General features: G+C 34.1%; 1 protein-coding gene across 12 annotated transcripts in view; it reads right to left on the bottom strand.

Annotated features, from left to right (window-relative positions):
- Positions 1–19,850, bottom strand: part of ptpn13 (protein tyrosine phosphatase non-receptor type 13) — a 158,357-nt gene that overhangs the window by 50,739 nt on the left and 87,768 nt on the right. For 6 of the 12 annotated variants that reach the window (NM_001089543.2, XM_087300007.1, XM_087300003.1 and 3 more), the window contains 10 exon segments: positions 2,651–2,710; positions 4,981–5,078; positions 9,797–10,163; positions 11,673–11,835; positions 11,966–12,148; positions 15,081–15,233; positions 15,827–15,965; positions 16,461–16,611; positions 18,635–18,809; positions 18,895–18,969. In NM_001089543.2, coding sequence (NP_001083012.2) covers positions 2,651–2,710; positions 4,981–5,078; positions 9,797–10,163; positions 11,673–11,835; positions 11,966–12,148; positions 15,081–15,233; positions 15,827–15,965; positions 16,461–16,611; positions 18,635–18,809; positions 18,895–18,969 — 1,564 coding nt within the window. 12 annotated transcript variants of the gene reach the window in all.

The following is a 19,850-nucleotide window of genomic DNA, read 5'->3' on the forward strand; positions in this document are numbered from 1 at the left end:
AAGAGTCTGGGATTTGGAGATTGAACTGTGAGGTCCAGTGTCACTGTGAGGTAAACTATTGCTATTGACATTAAAAGGGTCTGATCTGTTTTATTAAAAGTTCACTTTAATTTCCGCTAATGTTTGTGTTTTAGGGCCAGACCAGGACACAATGTTTCCTACTAACTAGTCAAGACAAGTCAAGCTTTGTCATGTGTGGACATTAAGTGGAATGAAATATTGTGTCTCTCGCAGAACTAGGCGGTGCTACACTGTAAATCCCAACAGTCAACTTTATCAAATGAAATAAGTTTAGTTAACTCAAAATGTACTGAAAGTTAATTCTACTCATTTGAAAATAGTTTTAAACTCAGTGTTGAAGGTAATGAGTTAATATTAAATACTTTATTACTTCAACTTAAATGAAGTAACTCAAATGGTTTGTTGCAATCTGTTTCCTTAAATGTTTTGAGCTGCCTTAACTTATTAGGTTCTACAGTACTCAACTGGTTTGAGTTCTCTTCATGTATTGGGTTTTACTGTGCTCAAATTGCTTCATTTACTAAAATTGATTAGGTTCACAGTGTTCATTAGGATTAGTTTTTAAACATAAATGGTTTGTTGCAATCGGTTTCCTCAAATGGTTTGCCTTAACTTTTTGGGTTTTACAGTGTACATAAATAAACACAATTAGAAATATGCACTCAACACTGGATGTAAGAGCTATTTTAAACCTATAACATACCAGAGCGATAATCTAACTATACTAACTACTTACTACTAGTGGTGTAACAGATCACAAATCTCATAGGCCTGTCACAATATATATATATTTTGTTGTACAATATAATGCACCAAAATATATTGCGATAAACAATATTATTGTCATTTTAAGACCATTTTGTGCCACTCATTATAAAATGCCAGAATGACAATTTAATATCACCATAATGCAAGTAGACTCCTCCAAGGAACACTTAATATTTTATTTGTAAGAATATTTAATTTATAGTCATTTTGACCATTTTAACACATTCAGAATGTAAAAAACTGCATATCCTAAACAAATAAATAATAATAAATCTTATCAACAAAAAAGATGCAAGGTAAAAGGTAATGAAGGCAGCGATATCTGTTACCAGATAATTTCAGTTGTCAGACACCCACATAAAAATATAAAAGTCATTTATAGTAAATACTATAGTGCTTTTTTAACTCGACTGACACCGACACCTGAAATAGAGATCAAGATGTTGCGCAATCAGCTAAAATGTTGCTAGAATTGCTTTTTATGTATGGGAGATATATATTGCATCCCCATAAATGATAGAGGTAATGTCTATGATATTGCTTATTGTGATAAGCCTAGTCATGGTTCTGATCACACTATGGTTTTTGAGTCACGGATCGGACAATTTTTCAGATCAACAAAAAATGGAAACGGCAAAACATTTGCTTTCCATTTATTACATTTAGTGTAAGACTCTTTTGGTTTTAACAAACATATATTAGAACCTTTAATTTTAATAATAAAAAAAAAAAAATCATGAAATAACCAGCTTAATAAAAAAATACAAATATTCATATTAAGAAAAATTATCTTTGTTACTGTTGCTGATAATGCTAAAGTATAAATCTAACATTATAATCTTGTACAACACCATATTTGTTTTTAGTCTCATTTTCAATTCGTGATTTAAGAATTCTTCCATAAAACTTGTTTCATTACTAGATGTATCATTTTTGAATAATTCAGTGGCATATTTTTGATGCTTGTTTGTCGCCACTTATCGGTTAAACAATGTATATGCTACAAATTTCAACAGCTTCAAATCATAACTATAAACCGTTCTCCCAGTACTTCTGTGTCATTTTAATGTTTGTAACTGAATGAAAAGTGTTAAAACTGAATCGCTCGATCTCCCAGGATGAATAAAAAATGTTTATCATTTATAATTTATGTTGCTGGTGTTTGAATTGAGATCCCGATCTTTTAATGTTTTATTGTGGAGCTTTACACTGAATGCATTAATGCAGGCCTAACAAGTAGAACACCTTTAATAACATAAGAAAGCATTTAGGTGCCACCACACTTCTTCTGTCATCATTATATTTTACAGGAAAGCCAAAATGCTTTCATGCAGGTGTGATTTGAATGAAGTGGAGTGATCCCTCTTAATTAATCTAATTAAGAGATTAATTTACAAGTAAAAATGAAAAGTTATTCATCGGCAGGTCACGTGTTCCGAACCGTGGGTTGTGATCTGTTACGCCCCTACTAACTATACACACACAATAAGTACTTCGCTAAACACATAGTCTACGACAGACTATACAAGTACTTTAACTCAGACAGAACAACATTGTGCAAGATACTGGGCAAAAGATTTATTTAAGGGTGAAGAAAACTAGTACCACATGATTGTGTTGTACTTTCACAAGTAAACACTGTTTTCCTTGTAAGATAAAGTTTAACTAGAGTGTCTGGTGTATATGGAGAGAAGTGTGTTTCTACAAGTGGTTTGTGAAGCCTGTAAACACTCTTGTCTCTATATGCACCGGATATACTTTGCCATGAGGACTTGCTATATTTGGAAACAGAAGAGAAACAGATGACATGCAGACAGAAACATGCTGGGCGACACCAAGCTAAACAAAACCCGGATCGTACCAGTGATTCCTATGGAGGAGGCAGGAGTGGAGGGAACTCCAGAGCTGTGCATGCTCACGCCTAGAGATTATGAAACAAAAGTTTTAGTAGACCCTTAGTAGAAAAAAAAACATTAATGTATACAAGGAAAAATATAAAGAATGGCGTCAAAATCATTTTTTTTTTTATTTTTTGATGCACATTTTTGTATTTAAATTCTTTGGAAACTACTCTGTCAATCTTAGGAAATAGTCTTTATTTGATATTAGGTCTAGAGCTATATTTATGCTTCATTTTATAATTTAAAAAATGTGATAATGATTGGATTATATGACTGCATATAATTTCAAACAGATGTTTGTTAACGTATCGCTATATACACCAGATTTTCAACAGTTTTGGCACAGCAGGACTTTTTTTCTATTAAAATTTTTATCCAGTTATAACACATTAAATTAACCAAAAGTGATAAAAATATTTGTAAAAATATGTTTTTTTTTTAATATATGCTCTTTTTAATCTTCAAAAAAAAAATACAATCCACATAAGTAGTAAAACATTTATAGATATTTGTTTATTTATTAATTTAATGCCTTCATTCATTCATTGTATGCTGGCGTGTGCTGGTGTTAAGGTTATGCTACAAAAATAACAATAATAAAAAACGAAAAAAACTATATGCCACCAAAAAAGCTTAACACACAGGCAGAGGAGGTTGACAATATCAAGAGTATCAGGAGTAGCTTCGGATTGGATAATTTAATTCAATTCAGCTTTATTTGTATAGCGCTTTTACAATGTAGAATGTGTCAAAGCAGCTTCACATAAATGGTCATAGTAATAGGAACAGAGTAGTTCAGTTTTTAGTGTTTAAGTTCAGTTCAGTTTAGCTCAGTTCAGTGTGTTTTAAAATAATTACTGAGAGTCCAAACACTGAAGAGCAAATTCATCATAAGTAGGATAAGTAGTTATTTAAAAAATAGGCAACAGTTTGTTGAAATTGGCATCCCTAAATGTAAGTAACTACATGTAAGTAATACATTATTGATATGTGTAAGATATCAAAGTCGTTTATTTTATTTGTGGATGATACAAGTATCTTTCGTTCTGGGGATAATTTACCAAAACTTAGAGTTGATTAAAACAGAAATGAATAAATTGAAATTGTGGATTGATGTAAACAAATTGTCATTAAATATAAGTAAAACAAAGGTTTATTAGTTACAAGTTACAAAGGCACATTAGCTAATAATAAGTTACCTGAAATTTGTGAATGAATTTACTAACATGAACAAACAATTAGCAATACATTTATTTTGGTATTTAATCATCTCAATTAAATTACATTAGTTTATGTTAACTCACGCTGCATTAAGTAATGTTAACAAGCACAGCTATTTATTTTAATAATGCTATAGTAAATGCTGAACTATTATTAATTCATGCTTTACAATATTATTCATACTTGGTTAATGTTAATAAACACATTAACTAATATACTCTTATTCTTAAGTGATACCAAGATTTCTATGAAGATAAAATATAATGATTTGCCATCTTGGGAATACATTTAATTTTAACGTGCAGTACAATATAAAACTTATATTTTAAAATGGTATACTACATCAACAAATTACTTGTTTCACTGTACTATTTTGTTAAATACTTAAAAAAATACAAAAATAAAAAGACATTTAAATAAATGCACAGTAACTAACTCAAACCTTTTAAATGGGACTTTTATCACATATTTTTTGCAATTATTCATTTCTTAAGATTACTTATCCATGCTACTGTGTCAAATTGCTTGCAAACAAACTCAATCTTGCCCCAAACCCATTCTTTACCCAGATATAAAAAAAATAAAAACATCTTATCATTATAACATCAACCAAACCCTGACATTTCCTTTTACTTGCTATAAAGCCTTGTATTATTCGCTAACACAAAGAAAAGCCCTGATGCATGTTTAAGCGCACAAATTCGGCCTGTAATCTCTTTATGGCATCTCTGTACATGCGGAGGAAGATGTTGAGAGGATTTGGGCTTCTGCGTCTCTCTGATCTGACAGAGGATGTCGGGATGAAATGGAGAGGTAAAATGAAAAGATCATTGAGGGAACAGAGAGAAAGCTGTTAGAAAGATAAAACGAAAGCGTCCGACAGTTCTGACTCCACTGAGACTGATTCCACCCACCATCAGACAAGAGAGAGAGACTAAAAAGTGAGGAAGGTTAGACAACGTTCAAAAGCAGAAAGACACGTTCTTTGAGGGAGCGGCGAGCCATTTTTCAGACAGAGCTTTGAGTGGAGATAAGAGAGAAACAGCCGCTCATGTCTTCTTTTCCTCACCTACGACATATGCCTGTCCCGTGTCCTCGCAGGATGAAGAGTCTGACTCTTTCTTTAGGCTTTTAGGGCTCCAGCGAGGGCTGTCATCCACCGACAAACTGCAGGAGAAACAAACAAAATCAGTACAAAAAAACAGTATTACTTTCAGTGGTAGGAGGAAAAAACATAGTTCTTTTCTGATCAATTCATAATAGCACTTTTGCTAAATATGAGCAGTGAAAGATGTGGGAAAAATATTTTGTTGGGTCAAGGTGCTGGATGTGCATTTTTGACTCTTCTAAAGCATAAAAATACCATAATATGTTTGCACATATTTAAGAAACATGCTAAGTGAACATTCTTGTTTATCTGAAAAACAGTGCTGAAGTAATATATTCTGCTTTGAAAATGAGTTATGTGCTGGAACGGCTGTCTTTGTTTTGGCCATTTAGCCCGCCCATTGTCACTGTAGCCAATTATATTTCAGCAAATGTGTCAAAGTATGTGTCTGTCATCGAAATGCAACGTCCGGTGGACAGTAGCAGACTCTGAACTGAGATGCAGATTCAGAGTTCCACATGAGGTGGTTATTAATTTTGCAAATAGCATAAATGTTTCAAATGTGAACATTAGGTGAGCAGGTTACATTGTAACCCCGTGTCCTAACAACATGCTCTGTGACGACATTTGCACTGATAAGCAATTTGGCTGTTTGCATCAGATGCAACATGACGGAAATTTAAATACAGCCATTCAGAAGCACAGAATATTGCACTTACTGCACTCCAATTTATAATTTTATAGTTTATAATATAATTAATACATATTAAACCTCTTTAACATTATTAAATGTAGATGCTGAATCACTAAAATGTGTTGATTTTGAGTCACGGTTATAAAATTCAATTTCAAACGGTTTATTTTATTTTTCAGATCTGAGGTGAACTATCTGCTGCTGCTTTCAGTATATGGCAATAAATGTGATGTAAAATGCCATTCAAACTCACATTGTCAGCATTCAACACTGAATAAAGCACATTAGGTGTACCTGCGGTGATCATTGTCAGTTTATCCTGTTGTTCAGCTGCAACAGAAGCCGCTTCTAATATATCAATTCGAGATGTTGGTTAGAACAAAAACTCCATTTAATATGGAAAATATTTCTTCTATCATGTGCTGTTGCTTTTATTTAGAACACGACTTAAATCAGCATTAAGGCAAGATAGTCAGACTCGCTCTAGTTGGTCCTCAATCGGGTTTGGAAGTTTGTTCGGAATGCTAATGCTAGTTTGGTTGTAATGCAATACCAAGTTCAACCACTGGGTGTCAAACTTCACCAACTTCACATACTCCACCTTTAACATTTTAATGTTTTGCTCAAAATGTTAACAAAAATAGTTACCTCACAATGAAAAGTGTAACAATCACAGCATATTTTATTTAAAAAATAAAACAACAACAAGTATTATATATATATATATATATATATATATATATATATATATATATATATATATATATATATATATATATATATATATATATATATATATATATAATATTTATATATGTTTTTTGGGATTTTCTTTTTTACACATTTCTATAACAAATAGGTTAGAAATCAACATAAACAAACAATTTAAGACTTACTTGTAATAACAATTTTACCAAGGGTTCACATTTAAAAAATAATTCCTTTACAGTCTCTCTCCATAAAAAAAAAAATTGTCTAATAAGTTACGAACCAGGACATAGCATAAGTATATGTTTACAGTAATAGCCCCAGTAACACTGCATGATTTTTTTCCTATGATTATTTCTATTTTGCCCAATAAAGGGTTAAAGTATAGTTGTATTGAGCTCCTGTTTAAAAAATTAAATACAAATAGAACTGAAATTCTCACTGAAATTGTCCATTTCCACCATCAGGACAACAATAAAAAATTCCAGACTAATTCATAACACTTACAGTTAACTGAAAGAGCACATGTGTGTTCTTTTGCATAAATAATGGTTGGAGTAGACAGAAAAAAAACCTCCAAGAATCACAGCTGGAGAATTGCAGATGTTAGTTAGGCCCTGGAGCGAGAAAGTCTCAAAACCACAAACTGACATCACAAACACCACCACGAATAATTTGAAAAGATCGCAAAATTTGAAAAAATATTTATCCAAAAACAAATGCAGTCATCTTTGTCTTTGTTTCTTTTTTTTTTGGTTAAAATTGAGCAAAATATTTAAGCGGAATAAACAATCAAGACATTTTTTTCTTAGCTCACATTTACCAATGATGCCAAAATGTGTGGAGGGCACAGCATATCACCAGAGAGGAAAACTACAGATTTATAACTCTAACTTTAAATGTTCAAGTCATAACTATGAGACACTTGAAAGCTCTAGTGAATATGCATTATGGCCAGAGTCTGAAATACTACAACCATCTTCACAGGAGTATTAAATGCCTCCAAACATGTGCAAACATGGTTTAAGACCATCATTCTCAGATGCGCACAGACTGTCTGTCTTCCCCCGAGAGCTGATTTATGCTTCTGGCTGCAGGCATCCCAGCACCGAGCTGACGGAGAAACAGAAATGCAGAACAGGAGAGTGTGACAGACTCAGAGACATCAGAAAAACTGTATATGAGGAGGAGTGAAAAAGATTGTAAGAGTTTTAAAACATGAGCAAAACCATGTCAGAGCTAGAGAGTAAGATGGAGGGAAAGATATGAAAGAAACTGTCAAAAAGATAAGATAAAATAAACTGCATGGATCAGGAGAGTGAGACATTTACAAAAAAGCTACACTGTAAAACGTATCTGTTAATTCAGTTTTCATATTGTGAGATTCACAAGTGTTTTCTGTTTATTTACAGTTGTGGATTGCATTATGGGAACTTGATCTCTGCCCTGTCGACTTTTGAGGTTGAAAATTCAACTCTCATTGACATTTTTGTGGTGTGAAATAATATAATGTAGAAGAAATAATATATGAAGTAATAAGTCTGTGAAATAACAGAACATGTACCTTCAGTTTATTACAGGGTTTTTGTACTGTAATATACAACACCAACCAGGACAAGAGTCGATCTCACTCTTTTGTATTTTGTAGTGCTGTATTTATACCGCAGAAACTGGTAGTGTTTGCTCTCCTTTGGCTTTTTCAGGGTTAATTATTGTGATATCTTGATTTGCACATACAGAGGAATACTGGGAAATCTCTGTAGACTGATGCCATTTCATGCCGTTCAGGTTTATAAGCCTAAAATGTCAGCAAAATACAGGTTTTGTCCTAATTTTAGACATTACACTAAAGAATCATTCATATACTAGCTTTAAAGTGGCATTTTTAAAGTAGCAATGGTTTCTGCTGTTCAGATGTCAGCTGCAGATTTGAAGGAATGGTGGAAGAAAGTAGTTCCTCTTACAAAAGGGTTTTTGAGACTCTCCCTGTTTGATTTTCTTTTTTATATACTTGATTATGCCGTCGAACTGTTGTATAAATAAAATATTACACTTGTAGCAGTACGATATGGCTGTATATCAGCACTGGTGGGACACTAAGGCACTCGAGCCAACTTACTTACCTCCTATACTGTTTCTAACTGCAAGGTTTCTTTTAATTCTTTTTTTATGAAACCAGAGATTTCTATCCCTCCATTTAATGTGTATTTGTCTCTTCACAAGACTTTGATTTAGATTAGACCGCTCGACTGATGACAGATTTACAATGCACATATATTCTAGTAAACACAGAAGTTCAATTCGTGTAATGTTCAAGAACACAAGTAGAGTTGGTAAAATGTGACAATCAATGTTTTGGATGAAGTAACTCTTCAAAGTTTGGAAATAGAGTTTTTGACACTCTTTGCTATTAGAACTGTGCTGAATTTGATCATCTGAAGCGCATGTATATGCTGTAACTGCTCTCCTCAAAGTGAAAGAGAGCACAGTTAAATCAGCATACCACATTTTAGGATTAAGTAGTGTGAAGCATGTTAGATGATTTATTCTCATCATGTGGATAAATCACAGGATAGGCTGGACAATGCTATGCACATCACTTTTTTGTTAAGGGATCCAATGAATGCATGCATTAACAGTGTAAGGAATAAATATTTAATATACAGATTTACAGTAACAATACTGCATTCATGATTTTAACCCTAGATTATTAATTAAAGTAGTCATGAACTACCTCTGCTTTTTCTATTACACTGTTCTCTGAGATCCACTCATAGTGGTCTAAGGGGTTTTTACAATCACCTCTTTTGAGGCATTTAATAAATTTAATACAGCCATATCACACTGCTACTCGTGTGATATTGCTCATTTAATCTATTCAAGGTTAACTTTTCAACGTTAGAATTTGTTGGAAGAAATATCAAGGTCCCGTTATGCAAATCAAAAGCATGAATAAATAAGGAAACATAAAAACATGAATCACAAAATATTTTTACAGTATACAGCAGAATTAGAGAGAAAAACAGAAGTGTATAGACATAACGAACTAGATTTAACCAGAAGGAGGAGACGGGTATATTGTGAACCAGCAGATAAGCACAAGAACTTAGTAAAGACGAAAGAGAAACCACATCAGAGCTACTAAAAGAAGTCAATGTACTCCAAAAGTCAATAACAAACTCTTGGTAAACTGAGTCAACAAAGAAAGTTTGTATCAAGCATTGTGAAACCACTTTACTAGGTTGAACTTGTTTCGATTTGTCAAGCCAAAACATACTCCGGAGTTTGTTTGACTCGTTCTGTGCAACAGGCCACGAAACATAAAACAAGATGCAACATCTAACTGTTTACTAAAAACACACATGCATGCATCACCTTTCTTGTTGTCTGGCCACAGCGATGGATCCCGTGTCTGAATTTGCACGCTGATGTGATGACGCGAGCACTTGTGATCGGGCCATGCTGCTCTGTGATTGGCTACTGAATGGCACCATCCTGTGCTCTGGCGACTCTGGCAGCTGGCCCAGGTTATGATGGGAACGGCTCTTCATCCTGGGGTTGGAGCTGCTGCTGAACCCTGGATAGGGCGGTTCAGATGGGACAGAGGCCCGACTGGATGAGCTCTTACTGAGGGACATCTCTGAGTAGGACATCCTCTTGTAGAGTTCAGGCTCAGAGCTGGGGGACAGACTAACTGCACCCATCCCATCAGAGTACTGCAGACTGCTCAGCGGAGAGTTCTCTGAGAGGAGAAAGTAAAAGAAAAAATAAAGATGGTAAGGGTCATGTAAAAGAAGTGTTTAGAACAATAGAACAACCATTTTTACAATATTTAGACTAATTTTGATTCAATTCATGTCTGTTTTTTTAATTCTTGTGTCCACTTTCTACCGCTTTAAAGAGAGGGTCTTGGGGTGGGTTCTAATGTTTTGCTCTTAATGTTGGAAAATAAGCTTGCCAAATTTCCATATGAAAACAGTACATGGTTATGTCTAACTTTTAAAGGTCCTGTGAAATAAAATAGTGTTTAAGTTAGTGTCAGTTTGTTAATTTTACAGATATTTATTAGCTAGTGTGCTCCAAAACAAACGACAAAATTCACGTTTAGAAGATGTAAAACCGATATAAACATCAAAAGGTTGCAGTTTGTCGCTTTCGCATAAATAAATCAATGATTTATGTCACGTCACCTCATCAAATCTTGACCAATCAAATGCTCTCTAGTATCTGACATGCCCCGCTCCTTAAAGACCCTTTAAATTAGATGCACTTGAGCTCAGCGGCTCTCACTGGCAGAGTTGAGATAAACACAAAACACTATTGGCTGTTTATTTAAAAGAGGAGGAGCTACACTATGTCCTACTCTCTCTTTATTTTTCCGTTGTGATTACATCAAACATTGAATAAAACAATGCACATTTGACAGGAACTTTAATTTATTCAGCTTTTTTTTTTGGAAGTCTGTCAGTTTATGACCATTTATAATTGGTGTTTTACATAATTAAATCTGTTTTATCAGATTTTTTTAAATCCAAAAGGTCATTATCTGCACTTGTTGAGTAATTGCAATAATTATGATGTCCTTTTGAGATATTCTGTTCATGAGATTACGCACCGAAATCATATAGTGCAGGACTTCACGACTGAATCAGATCATTTTTCAAACGTCAATATAACATCCTGATTTTGTGCTCAACAATTCTTATAAATGGTGAAACCAATGTTGCAAGCAGCATTAAGGCTGCATTTATACTGCACTGTTCAAGTGACTCAATTCCGAATTTTTTCTGTCATGTGGCACAGATCGGATATGGTCCATGTGGATGCAAGCAGCAACAAATCACATGGATTCCGATTAACTCAAATCAGATTCAGGCCTTGTTCATCTGTGAAAATCTATCCGATATGAATACATACTGAAACTATACATTTTTAAAATGTTTGAGTCAGAATTGTGTGAAAGCTGCTCAGTTTGCAGCTTTCTTTCCAACATATAAACTATTGAAATCATTTTCTTGCTCCAAAGTGGATAAACCAAAAGTCAATCCTTTTTAATTACTTGTTATAGGTTTTTAACCTTTAATGGATAAGAGAGTGCTGAGTATTGATAAGAAATTGTGGGGAGCAGAGAGAGAGGGGAAGGCTCGCCAAATGACCTCAAGCCGGGAATTGAACTTGGGTCACTGTGATCACCAGAGTGCATTGTGTCTGCTAGCCTATTGGTGCCAACATGTTTTTGATTATTTCTCACCCAGCTCCTGCAGTTCCTGGTTGTTCTGTCTGGCTTTCATGTGCAGGTGGAACTTGTACTGAGCCGAGCACAGCTGCAGTAGATACTGGCAGGTCTTCTGACTGTCCGTCTGAAACAGATGTTTGATCCCGTCTGAAGTGTTCTGCAAGCAAATCTTCTTTTTCTGCAATATATAAAAAAAATAAAAATAAAAAAAAAACATATGATAGCAAACACCGAAGGCCTGCATGTGAGTCTCAGCCTCCCTGGCTTTTTCCAGGAACTGTGATTTCCACCAAACATAAACATCTTACCGTGAAAGAGATCTTCTTAGTATCCCTCCAGGGGAACCTTAGCACAGGGGTTCGATTTCCATTTAACACCTCGAAGATGAGGACACCCTTTGAGTAAATGCCCAGCATGATGCCAGTCAGAGATCTCTTTTCTGGAAGCACACGGTGGAAATGCACTCCATATTCAGGCAGTCTCTGGCACACCTGCACATAACCGACACAGAGTCCTTTTACGAAGTCACATTTAAAGGGGATGCCGATTTTTAACAGGATGTAAAATAAGTCTCTGATGTCCCTAGAGTGTGCATGTAAAGTTTAAGCTCTAAATAGCCAACAAATACTTTGTTATAACTCCCTGAAACTTCCCTCTTTCAGGCTTTGATCCCAAATGTGCTGTTTTGGTATATTCAAAAGAGATGCTCCCAGACCTCTTATTTAAAAGCATCCTAAAAATTAACATTTATAACGCCTCTCAGTCGCTGACATTATCTGCTGCAGGTACGGTGCGAAAGCTCTAATGGCAGACGGCTGCTTCTCACTCAGGGCTGTCTATGCTGATGAGGGAGAGATTTTCCTCCTCCGATGACATGTACAAAGAGAGAATGTCAAATCAAAGTGTTTATCAAGTGTGATTATAAAAATTAAAAAAGTTATTAAGATTTACCATTAGAGGCTGATTCTATGCTGACTCTATTCACACACTGTTGCAACACAACTGTGTTTAAACCCTTGATAAAAGTCATTTTTGCAAAGTAGGTCCCCTTTAAGCATTTTCAAACATTCACAGCATTTTACAACAGCAATAAATTACATATTTACACATAGATTTGTATTTCTCAGGTGCTATCGAAGGTTTCAGATGCTTTTTAGTAGAACAATTTTTTTTTTTTTAAATAGAAATCATCTATTGTTGCTCTGAAAAATTGTAATCTTTTAATAAGGCACTTTGTTATATGTATATGTGGGTATGTATATGTGTGATTTAATTGACCCTTCACTAAGCCACACCCAAAAACCGCCACCCACCAATCGTGGCTAAGCAACTGTAGCTACGCGCAGGGGCTCGGTCAAGCTTTTGAGCGAGTGCATATGGATTGTGCAAATCGGATACCCGGTATCATTAAAGTTTGGACGGGATAGTGGAATTTTTTCTTTTTTCAAAACTAAAAACCCAAGAGGAGAAATGCCAGCGTGGATCAAGCTGTGTGAGGGGCACTTAAGGAGCGGAGCTAAGTTGGTTTTGTTTTGATATTCCTAACACATTCAGTGACAGACTGACGGGAATAACTCACACACCTCTTACCCTAAACAGATCTAAACTGTGTTTCCTACAAAAATACAAAGCAGGTTATGTTTCACAGCTGTCTTTTTCTTTTTTTCGCTCGATATTATGAGCACTGATCCGTTTAAACCTTCGCCATAGTCATACTAATAGCGAATATAGGTCATAATGACATGAGTTATTGATCCGGAAAATACTAATCTGCAAATCTGTTGCTAACTTTACTGAACTATTTCCATCTACGGATATTTGAAATTACAAATCAATAGAACAAGGTATAATCACAAACTGAGCACTTACGATCAATATACTTTACCCGCAGCTGTTTTCCAGTCATTTATAAAGAGTACACAAACATAGTGACAGTAATAGGTAACTTACTGTACATTTTTATGGGTCAATGATGCTAATATTCAGCACAAATCCACCGATTTCCCCTTTCTGACTGCTCTTTCTATGGATGAACTATGTAGAAGCACTGTCCATGCGTGTTTCCTCGTTTCCACAACACTTAATCTATCAGGCTTTTTGGCTAAAAATAGAGAAATCACGGTTTAATTTGTTATTATTAGATTATTTTTAAATTTCACCTCTCATGCTGAGCATGAGCTAATCTGTTGAATGGTCAGTATATGAGACAGCTAGGCTAAGCTAGCTTCAATTTTGATTGAATTATTCTCTAATCGGCTGCCTATTATGTCGTGAATATACCCCTTTAATGCATACTGCAGTTCTTTTTTGTCTGGCTTTCTCGGATATCTCACCTGTTCGCCAAAAATGACATTATATCCCTGGCAATGTCTGACAACGGCGCACACACATATAAAAGGCTGCCAGGCACGAAAGCTTGACAGGCGTAGCAACAGTAACTAAGGAGGGCGGGGCTTATGCCAAACAAAAAGAATCTACCTACGGGTACTAATAATGTCAACTCAACTCTATTTGTGATAGTACTCAAAGTAATGTATTCTAAGAAAAACTGTCTTAAATGTCATTTATTTATTCTAAATATGAAAATCTATATGTATTTATATTACATTTATATTTATTTAAATCCAAAATGTAGAATATATTACATTGTGTAAACCATTTAAATGGGGTGACATGGTGGCTCAGTGGTTAGCACTGGCGTTTCTGTGTGGAGTTTGCATGTTCTGCTGTGTTTGCGTTGGTTTCCTCCGGGTGCTCCAGTTTCCCCCAAAGACATGCACTATACATCAATTGTATAAACTTAATTGGCCATAATGTATGAGTGTGGATGAGTGTGTATGGATGTTTCCCAGTACTGGGTAGCAGCTGGAAGGGCATCTGCTGTGTAAAACATATGCTGAACAAGTTGGCGGTTCATTCCGCCGCGGTGACCCTTGATGAATAAAGAGACTAGGGACTAAGGCGAAGGAAAATGAATGAATGAATGAAAACTTTTAAACAATACATTAAATAAAAACAAAAACTGCCAGTGGGAGGCGCCAAGTCTTTGTCACTGAATCGTTTATTTGTATTCATTCAAATAGACTCATTCAGTCATGAATTAAGTTAGTGACGCACTATGAATAACTTGCTGGATTATTTAAAAATGAGGTTTGGTTACACACTATAATGTATGCAGTGAGATATATAGCAGCTCAGCTTTGACTTGTGGAAATGTTTTTCATGAGAAGTTACAAAGACGAACTGCTGAGTTGAAATCTAACATAGAGGAGATCTTGCAACTGCTCAGATCTGAAAAGCTTTAATCAAGAGAATCTGAGGGGAAGCAGACTGCAGCAATCTACTTTTATTTGAGTCAATTTTGTAATTTTGGCCAATCAGGAATTTAGTGATGGGACTGATGTGTTTGGTTTAAGTCCTGACCTTGAGGAACTCCAGCTCGGCCTCCTGCTCTGAAGCGTTGTAGTATGAGCTGTGGAGTTTGGGTAGCTCTTCTTTAATGGTGGTCTGATCGATCTTGTCTAGAACTGGAGCAGGGAGGTAGTGTTCTGTCCGGAAATATGTCTTTCCATGAAGCTGATGGAATATGGAGAAAACATGTACTAAGGTAAGATGGTCAAGATTGACTCTAATAATCTTATTGAAAAGCTCTTCCTCATAGTCCAGATTTGTTAAAAAAAAGTTAATAAAAAAAACTTACATTTAAAATTAAATAAATACATTTTAAATAAATAAGAAAAAATAATAAGTAAATAAAATAAAATAAATAAAATATTTAATACAAACTTATGTTACTAAAAATGTACATTACAAACTGAAATTGAATACAAATAAAAATAAATAATGCATAATGTAAGGCGTTTTTTACTGTCACAGTGATATTTCAAAAACAAAATCAGAAAATTACACGGTAAACACACATTGAACATATTAAAATAAAAGGACAATACAAAAAAAAAAAAACTAAAAGAAACGAAAAAGCAAAAACACACAAATTAAAATAAACTAAAAACAAAAACAAACAAAACTAAAACTAAAACCAACTAAAACACGAAAAAACTAAACAAAAATGAAAATAAACTAAAAAAAATAAAAAAAACAATACTAAAAGAAACTAAAAAGCAAAATCAATCAAAGAAAAAGGCACAATATTTCAATGTCATTTGTACCTCAGTCTGATAGTCCCCAAACTCGGCCTGCAGAGCCAAAGATGCCAAAATCATGGCATTTTCAAGGTCACAGCGAACCCGCTCCTCTAGAATATCCTTCCGCAGCTGCAAGTAGTACTGGTGTTTGGTCATCGTGTGTCTAAAAGAAAACAATATTCATTTGAATTACTAGAAAACGCATTTATTGGTGCATAGATTCAACCATTTGCATGCAAATAAATTCACATAGGTATAATTTCGGATTGCCCATTTGACACAATTACTTTCAGCATTACATTGCATTAATAAATCCAAGTTTAATTGCATAATATAATAAAAATATAATATAATATAATGTAATATAATAAAATATAAAATAATAAAATATAATATAATATAATATAATAAAAATATAACATCATATAATATAATGTAATATAATAAAAACATATAATATAATATAATATAATATAATATAATATAATATAATATAATATAATATAATATAATATAATATAATATAATATAATATAAAACATGTACTTACAACTGTAACAACAAACAATAAATACAACCGTGGTGAAATTCTTTCAACAATAACGACTAAAATGTATTGTTTTATTGCATTAATTTGAAACCTCCAGACAGCTCTTACTGTATCAAACTGACGTCGTCCTGAAAGAACTTGATCCGCAGAAAGAGATTAAAAATGACATCCGTTTTCTTTTTCTTAGGGTCGTCCTTCCAACCATCAGGTGCTACTTTTGAAAGTTTGGCATCAGATTCAACAAAGAAGAACTCGTCATCTAGAAAAAGGAGAAAGAATAAAAAATAAACAGATCACTCTAAAGGAGTTGCATGCAGCATAACAAGTTATGATAAATCATAACAAGGTTTGATTTGCATTTTTAAAAATGAGTCGGAGGATTTAATGGATGTTCTGTGGAGACAAGGCAGCCGTGTTCGTTAGTCATGAAGTACAACAAAATAATTTATTCTGTCATATTTAAATACTTCCTAATCAAATTTCAGAGTGTACACGAACAGGTCATTTCCTAAATATTATTTGAAAAAGAGGAAATTAACTGAAGGAGGTTTGATGAGAAATAAATCAATGCAGCATGCCGCTTTCATTTAGTCTTAACAAACAAAGAAAAAATTAAAATAATAATAAAATAATAATAATAATAATAATAAAAATAAGAAAGACACAAAATAGTGTTCTAGGTTCAACCATTGAACCAAGGATTCAGGAGGAACAATGCTGTTTGGTCCAGGCCTAGGTACACTGGACCTGCTCTATACCCTCACCAGGGTGCTCGAGGGTTTATGGGAATATGCCCAACCAGTCCACATGTGTTTTGTTGACTTGGAGAAGGCATTCGACCATGTCCCTCGTGGCATTCCGTGGAGGGTGCTGTGGGAGTATGGGGTCAGAGGTGCTGTTAAGGGGCGTCTCAGGGGCGGCTGGGATGAGAATCCACACCTCCAAGGCCATGGTACTCCACTGGAATAAGGTGGTTTGCCATCTCCAGGTTGGAGTAAAGTCCTTACCCCAGGTGAAGGAGTTCAAGTACCTTGGGGTTTTGTTCATGAGTGAGGGAAGGATGGAACGTGAGATTGACAGGAGGATTGGTGCAGCAGCAGCATTAATGCAGTCAATGTACCGGTTCGTTGTGGTAAAGAAGGAGCTGAGCCTGGGTATGCTTCGGGATCCCCACAGAGGAGCTGGAGGAAGTGTCTGGGGAGAGGGAAGTCTGGGATTCTCTCCTAAGACTGCTGCCTCCGCAACCCGGCCCCGGAAAAGCGGTTGAAAATGAATGATGAATGAATGAATGAACAAAATAGTGTAGGAAACGACCTCTCTTACAAAGATATTTAGTTGTTGTTTTTTTTTATCAGATTGAACGGCACACGAAAAATGAAAGGAGGCAGTATAGGAATGGAATTGGATATGGTTCAGATGTGCATTTAAATGGCCCTGATGTTTTCGTAAAGGTTCCTCATTTTAATTTAAATTCTCTAACAATTATGGCTGTGCAATATGACTATATATGTAGTATGGAAAAAATAAAAAGTCTATACATATTATGCTCTATTTTTTATTTCATGGTGCAACAAAATACATTGTTTACGGCAATACTTTTTCATAGTTTATATAAGCACAATATTACAGCATCATGAGAAAATTGTCATCTTGAAAGCACAACGTTTGCATTTTGCATTTTATTTAGTGATATTTAAAATGTGTTATTTTTATGTTGGACCTGTAATCATTTATTTATTTTAAAGTGTTTTATATTATATTAATATTACTACATTTTTAATCAAACGTTTGCCCTGAAATGCTAGGTAAATTGAGAAACATGATCACATATGAATGAGTAGATTTCTGGTATATGCTTTAAAATTCTTTTCAAAAATAAAAAAATATTCAAAAAAAAATAATAAAATAAATAAATAAATAAATAAATAAATAAATAATAATAATAAAAAAAAAAAAAAAAAAATATATATATATATATATATATATATATATATATATATATATATATATATATATATATATTTTTTTTTTTTTTATTTAAAAAAAATTTAATTTACAGAAATTGTTCTATATTGTGATACATCTGTTCTGATCTGTTATATTTTTCAAGGTTACAGCTTAGTCCTATTTGAGGTTATACTAAGAGGAGTGAAAGAGCAATATAAGCACATTCATGAGTTTTTTTTCAGTTGCCAACAACAGATTGTCCAGATGAATTGCTCAAATTATAGTTTATGTTTTTTTTTTTTTCATGTCATGTTAAAGGAAGATGTTTAATGCACCTTTAAGGTAGGCGAGGCTGAAGAGATGGTGTTCCACTAATCCAATATGAGCTACGACCATGTCCAAAACATCCTTGCAGACCGCCTTCACATCACAGCACAGCTCCAGCTTCTGACCATTCAGTAAGACCACCCCAACCTTCCTCTGACTCTCCTCCACCTTCCCACGCTTGTTCTGTCAAAACATGCAGAAAAGTCCATGCATACTGTATACACACTAATATGTAACAGTATAAAGCAAAGCCATGTAGCTGTCTTACCATTATTGATGAAGGCACGGTTAATACCACAGTTGGCTCGCTGCTCATCCTCACAAACTCAGGGCCAAACAAATTCTACAAGAATGTATAAATGATATGATTAAATTAATTAACAAATGAATAAATCAATTTATGAAAACGTTCAACATTACTGTAAGCAGAGCATGGTTTTGTTATTCTGTTTTCAAATTGAACAACCTTTGCTATATAAAGTATCATTTGAATTCCACTTCAATTACTTTATCTTTTCATCACTCACAATAAAACTTGCTTACACTGAATTCAAGGTCACCATAATTAATATTGATTTCTCCATCTTATGTACCTTGCGTTTGAATACGAGTATGAGTAGGTATAGTTGGAATGATGCGCAGCTAAAGTGAACTCAATGTGAACTCAGATAAACTGGATTCTGTTAGTCTGGATGAAGTCTGAAAAGGATTCACTTCAAGCCTATCCAATCTAAAATCAGTTTAACTGGATTACTTGATCCTGCGTAGGTAACATGTACAGTAAAATATATACACCGTAACATAAATAAATCAAATTCAGTCTAAATTAAATCATGATTCAGTTGACTTCATGATTCAGATTCCTTCAGCTTCACATCAAAACAATTCAAACTTGATTCCTGTAATTTGTAACATAAGTGAACATGTTCAGAACATAAATACTTCATTATATTAGAGTCTGAATGACGCAAAGAAAAGTCAATCCAAACTCTGATGAACTGGGTTATTACATCAGATTTGGATCATTTGCAATGTAAAATGCAAATAAATTTAAAGTAAGTTCTGTTATCAAATGTGTAACTTGTAAAATGCATCATGAATATTTATAATGTAAATAATGCAAAGTTAAAGTAGAGTGAATCCAAATTTAGATTAACTGTGTTAAATTACATTTTGATTATTCACAATAAATAATTCGTAAAGTGAATTTAATCTGAATTTAGT

The sequence above is a fragment of the Danio rerio genome, chromosome 21, assembly GCF_052040795.2.
Source record: "Danio rerio strain M-AB ecotype USA chromosome 21, GRCz13ab, whole genome shotgun sequence".
In the NCBI taxonomy this organism is placed as follows: Eukaryota; Metazoa; Chordata; class Actinopteri; order Cypriniformes; family Danionidae; genus Danio; species Danio rerio.